This window comes from Otolemur garnettii, unplaced genomic scaffold (genome assembly GCF_000181295.1).
Source record: "Otolemur garnettii isolate 467f Iridium unplaced genomic scaffold, OtoGar3 scaffold00137, whole genome shotgun sequence".
Lineage (NCBI taxonomy): Eukaryota > Metazoa > Chordata > Mammalia > Primates > Galagidae > Otolemur > Otolemur garnettii.
The window spans coordinates 1,358,571-1,364,602 of record NW_003852532.1 but is presented as its reverse complement, the minus strand read 5'-3'; the positions used below and the strand labels follow the sequence as shown (position 1 = coordinate 1,364,602).

Genomic DNA, 6,032 nt, shown 5'->3' with positions numbered 1-6,032 from the left:
AAAACTCTCCAATGAAACATGCCTTTTCTGTGTCTGTGAATTTAACATATTCATGACTATTCCCTATTGGATAGGTATCCAAAAAACAAAAGGTGGAGCAAATGGTATACATTTGCGGTATCTGTGTTAGTTGAATGGCTAACACCCTTTTTTAATATCTTTTACTATCAGGTATTTTCTTTTGTTAGAATTGCTTAAATGTGATCTAATAGTTGCATAGCCTATTATTGAACTACTAAGTAATCTGTATTTTGTAGGGAGAGATCTGCAGAGGTGAATAGTGTGTACAGTGGTCGAGTGCAGGTTTTGCTATCACACTTTTCCTGACAGCTCCGTCAAACATGACAATTAGTCTTTATCCATGAAATAGGTACCCACTTCAGTGACATGAACTAAAGGCCAATTCAATCACATAGCCAGTTCATTTGTTTATAACTCCACTGTTATTATTTAAGATTTTATTTTTTTAACCAGTTTCACTGGTTGCAAAACTGACTAAAAACCCTTAAAGGGTTGTAAAGTTTGCATATGCCAAAGAAAAATAATCCATCATCTGTTTTTTTGAAAGGCTAAATGATTTTATTCCATTCCCATGCTACAGCTCCAGTTGCACCCTTGGCATAAGGATGTAAACATTTATTATTTGAGATAAGCTGTCAAAAGTAATTTTTGGTACTTGACTAGGTAAAGAGAGGTGTTTTTTAAAGGAACACTGGACCAGGAAAAGAGAACATAGTCCCGTTTACTTTCCTGTTATGAGTAAATCTTTGTAAATCATTTTATCATTGTGTTTAGACTATTCAGCTGTACAGTAAAACTAGGGGAAATGATGTCTGCAGTCTCTTCTAATTTTGAAATTTTCAGGGATTTTTATGGTCATGTGGGAGATGCCTTCTGGTTAGGTGTTATGTGTGGTTTGTGTATCTCTGTGTGCATGCACACGTGTTCAATCCACTTTTTTATCGTTTGTCTCATTGCAGTAAATGGTGGCTGGTCCACCTGGACAGAGTGGTCTGTGTGTAATAGCCGCTGTGGACGAGGGTTTCAGAAACGGACAAGGACCTGTACCAACCCAGCACCTCTCAATGGCGGTGCCTTCTGTGAAGGGCAGAGTGTGCAGAAAATAGCCTGTACTACGTTATGCCCAGGTGAGTAAACCAGTCCTCTCCATCCAAGTGTCTCTTACCTTTCTAGAAATGTATTTTACAGAAAAGATACAGAGGCCTTATTATTGATTTAAATGGGTGATAAACATTATTTAAATCTATTCTACATTGCTGGGAAATCAAGTATTTTCCTCCCAAAGGGTACTGAACTTTGTTACCCACACATGCAAAATAGTTCAAAACAGGATATTAAACACTCTTGAACATAATTCTATATTATTTAACAAAACCGATGAAGCCAAGCTTGTAGGTTCTATAATCCAAGGGATTTGAACAGGTTGAAAGCCACATAGCTTAAGAATAACAATGCTTGATCTTCAGATAACCATGGAAATTAATTGAAATTGAAATTTGGAAAATGTTTTAGACTGAAATATGCATTTGATTTTGGGTGTCAGTTTCTACTCAAGGGAAACTGAAACATTTGGAATGAATTAAAAGGAAGGTAAAGCTTTGTTTGGGACACACAGGGCAATGGGTTTTGAAATACAACGCAGTTAGCTCTTTATTATCTGTGTCGGTCATCTATTTTGTGAGTTCTTGGCAGTGGGTGGTATCTACAGCGAGATTGCATCTCTCTGCCTCTTAGTATCTTTCTGCTCTATCTCACATTTCCACAGCTCTCTTACCCTTAGGTAAATTGAAGATAATATTTGCCAAAACCAAAACCTATTAAAATGCCTAGGTATATAATATAGTCCCAAGTCAAACTAAAATTATTTTGAAATAATATAGTGTACTCATTGGGGTACCTTTTGTGTTATCAGTTTCATTGTATAAATACACAGCCGGATTACTTCTCCTTCTTTTGCCTAATTTTGTCGTGTTTATTCTTTAATAGAACCTTTCTTAGGGAAAGGCTGGATAAATGAACTGGAGAGGGAAAAAGAATCCACATTTTACATTCCCAAGTGTTGATTTCCAAGTATCAAAACGGTCTTTCACACTGAATGCTTTGCGAGCTTTTATTTATGGAACAAATCTTTCCACTTAGCTAGGCTTAGAATATCAGATTTTGTTTTGTACCCTCCTATATTTTACCTAGGTGCTGACACTCATAATAAGAAATTCACTGATCAATTTGAGTTGAAATAGAAATGTGTGTGCTTGTGTGTGTGTCTGTCAGTACTTCGCACACTGGGATGGTCTAAACCAAAGCAAATGGCTTTGCTCCGAGTGGTTGGGAGTTGCATGTACAGCCAACTCTGTGTGATTGAAATATTAATGTTTTCATCATTTCATCAGGCAGGCATGTTTATATCCATATGTGGATTGTACATGATACCTTTACACAATAATTTGAATATGAAATCCTATAGATTTTGCAAACCATGCAGACTATTAAAATTGACATTATTTCTATTTAGATTTAAAAAAAAGGTTGAGTGGTCAATATATGGTACTGAAGGATGACTGAAATTTACTGTACAGTTTTTTCAAGCTGTGATTTCAGTCATGTGGTTTTAAAATAGAGATTATCTGAGCTCATGACCACTGAAATCACTGACAAGCCAGCTACCAAATTTAGGAAGAAAGTAAGTCAATCCTAAATGACTGAATCACAACAAAAAATAGGGATTTTCTTAAATATTATTTTTAAAATAAAAGTAGAAATGGACTCATTGTCAAACAGTGATGTAGGTTTTTGAAGAAGGCATTGCAGAAGGCTGGATGACAACAGGAAAATGAAACATATGTAAAGCATAAATGTTCGATCAATTGGACGGCCGGGGGGATGCATGTCTCCCCCCTGTACCCCCCTTTTCTCTCAATTCCCACACAAGTTCCCTTTCGTGCTATGTGACTCTATGAATGAAGGAAGCATCAATCCGGAAAGTGGACCCCTAATTTTCAGTGCAAAATCCAGAAGCTCCAGAAGCTTCCCTGTGAATAGAAAAAAGGGCACTGCCATGACCTACTTTTATGTAGCTCTTGGTGTTGATTTTAGTTTCTGTGAGTCCCACTAAGGTTCACTTGGCTTGATCAGTGAGGAGACAGTCACATACCCTGTAAGAAAAGTCCACAGAACCCAAATGATTTAGAGCATGCTCCACTTCCCGACAAGTAAATGAATGCCTGCTTCTTGGTGGGGCATTGTCTCCCAATTTCTTGCCTTGCTATGTGCTGTGCTGGTTGTGCTGTGCTTCCTTTACCCCTCCAGTAGCTGCTTCTCCCTCTGACCTGCTGCTGCATTTGTTTCATGGCAGTGGATGGCAGGTGGACCTCATGGAGCAAGTGGTCTACTTGCGGGACCGAGTGCACCCACTGGCGCAGGAGAGAGTGCACAGCACCAGCACCCAAGAACGGAGGCAAGGACTGTGATGGCCTCGTCTTGCAATCTAAGAACTGCACTGATGGGCTTTGCATGCAGAGTAAGTCCATTGGGGCAAACCACAGACACTGTCAGGACCTCAGGGTGAACCATTTGGATTTCTTTGAAGGAAATGCTAGAAATGCAGGATTCTTTGAACAACAAAAAATGCAATTTAGAAATACCCTAACTCTGTCTCTAAAATGAAAAAAGGTAAACATCCAGGAACCAGAACGAATAAAAACTGTGTCCATTTAACAAGTGATAGTATTGCTTTCCCACGAGCAAAAGGTAAGTTAGTGGTTTCCATGGAGGGGCTGCCATTCTTTCCAGACAAGGGAACCATTACTCATTTTTATCAGAGTCCAGAAATGGGCACCCTTGACTTCTTAAAGATTCAAAATATGACTTCCAAAAAATGAGTTACTTATTCATAATTCATGACAGGTACTGAACCAATGTCCATGGAATGTGAAGTATGGATAAAGATGGTAATCATTTCTGCAGGTAGCACCAATTTGCAAGATATGTTCAGTACGAACATCCTCATAAGCCCTTGGAAATTCTGGATTTATGCCAGAAATTATACTGTGTGTATGACTTAGTTTATTCCAAGAAAATATTGTTAATAAAACATAAACTTTTAGAATGAGTACAGAAGATTGGCTCAGGAGTATAATGAGTCCTCTAAGCTAAATATTCTGTATTCGTGAAGTCTTGTTTCTTAGATTTTTATTATGAGATAGTAGTTTGCCTTCCATACATACAAACTCTTCCCCTTTTGTTAAGAAGACCTGAGATGTCCCTATTTTCACATCTCTTTTCATGATCATGAATTAAGGTACTAAAGAATTGTTCTATTCAGACATATCAACGAATGTGCTGTCTTTGGATCAGAACTAATGGTGGCCACATGTTGGCATTTCTCAGAACACATTGCAAATTGCTTGCAGAAGACAAGCAGCCCGAGATATTTGTCATCTAAGAATAAAATATTGTCACATTTATGAAATTCTATTTTCCTCTCAGAATATATTCATAAAGGGACCTTTAAGAAGAAATCTTAATTAAAATATAAATGAATCGTTATATTGCTCCCACAGAATAAAAATCCAGCAGGTCTTTCATTTTTTATGTTCAGGGTACATTGCATTCTTTGAGAACAGGCTGCCTCTGAATACACAAAGCCAGTTCTGATTCTGATTTAGGCTGCTAATGTGCGTCTTGCTAAGTTGTGTCATAAATACAACAATGAAAAGCTGTCTTACTGACCATTCATCCAGAGATACAGGGTTTGTTCCCCTAGGCATTAGTCTGAGTTGAGAATTAAAGTAGTACTACCATGTACCAGCTATTCTTTGTCAGATTTTCATCATTTAGTATTCTTCTTTTATGTCAAACAAAACTAATTCATGTGATTGAAAAGTAGCAATATTTGGAGGTTAGCTCTCTTTCACTTTCTCCCACTCTCAATATATTATTTCCATTTTGACTGCTTTTTTAATACCTACTACTTCTGTATCTATTTAAACATCCTCAAAGCAAGCTATTTAACAAGGAATACAATGCTACAATATGGAACATTGGACCTTTTATTAGGTATATAAAATAACAAACAAATTATTACATTGATCAAATCCAAGCGTGAACTATTCAGAGTAAGACTTTCATGACATACCCACCCCATAGCATCTAGATCATTTTTTACAGCATTAGGAGAATTATTTCTTATGACTGGATATTTGTCAATAATCATGGTCTGAAGTACAGGCATAAATAGGGAAAAGGAAGGGGGCTACACAGGGGTTTTCTTAACATGTGTGTGTTTATATTTATTTCTTATCAGGTCTCTTATTAGACTGAAATATTTGGGTGTTTGGGTTAAAATCATTCAGTTAAAAAGCTGTGTCTTTCTGCAGCTCTGATTTGCTAGAGTAACAACCCCCACGAAGTCAATAAACTCTTTCATCTGCCCTCCTATATCTCCTGTAGTCCAGCCGAGAATTGTAGTCTATACTACTATTGATTTCTTCCGTGATAAAAACCACAGAGACACTGTGCACTGTGTAATTGTAGTATTTTATGGTGAGGACTATAGTTTCTGTTTACCAGTAAGTTTGGTGTTTCTAGCATAGTATTACTGCCAGAGTCATTCAGAGAAATAATACAGCACTGGCCCTCATTCTGGAAAATGAAAGGCTTTCTTAATGAAACTTTGAAGCTTGTAAAAAGGGACGAGTTCTGTACTAAGGAAAAGAATGAGGGTAGAAAAAACAGCTGGAAAGTTACAATCAATAATTAGGAATTATCGCTTAATATTTATTTTGTTTAGGGAGAATTAGTGTCTTGAATTTATTAGCATTAATAAATCCTCCTTTGGCAATATTGCAACATTATCTCAAAATAAAGCTAGCCCACTTACCCTTGAACCAGACTGGAACTACAACCTCTGAACCAATTCAAAATTGTATACAATTCTGAAATGAAAGTAAGTATACAGTAGGAAAAATTCAGTTCATGGGTGTGTAGGAGTCTGAGTTACCTAGATTATATGG

General features: G+C 37.0%; 1 protein-coding gene across 1 annotated transcript in view; it reads left to right on the top strand.

The window, feature by feature from the left end:
* Nucleotides 1–6,032, top strand: part of UNC5C (unc-5 netrin receptor C) — a 393,520-nt gene that overhangs the window by 324,292 nt on the left and 63,196 nt on the right. The window contains 2 exon segments of the mRNA XM_012810558.2: nucleotides 981–1,148; nucleotides 3,374–3,538. Of these exon segments, the coding sequence (XP_012666012.1) occupies nucleotides 981–1,148; nucleotides 3,374–3,538 (333 nt within the window).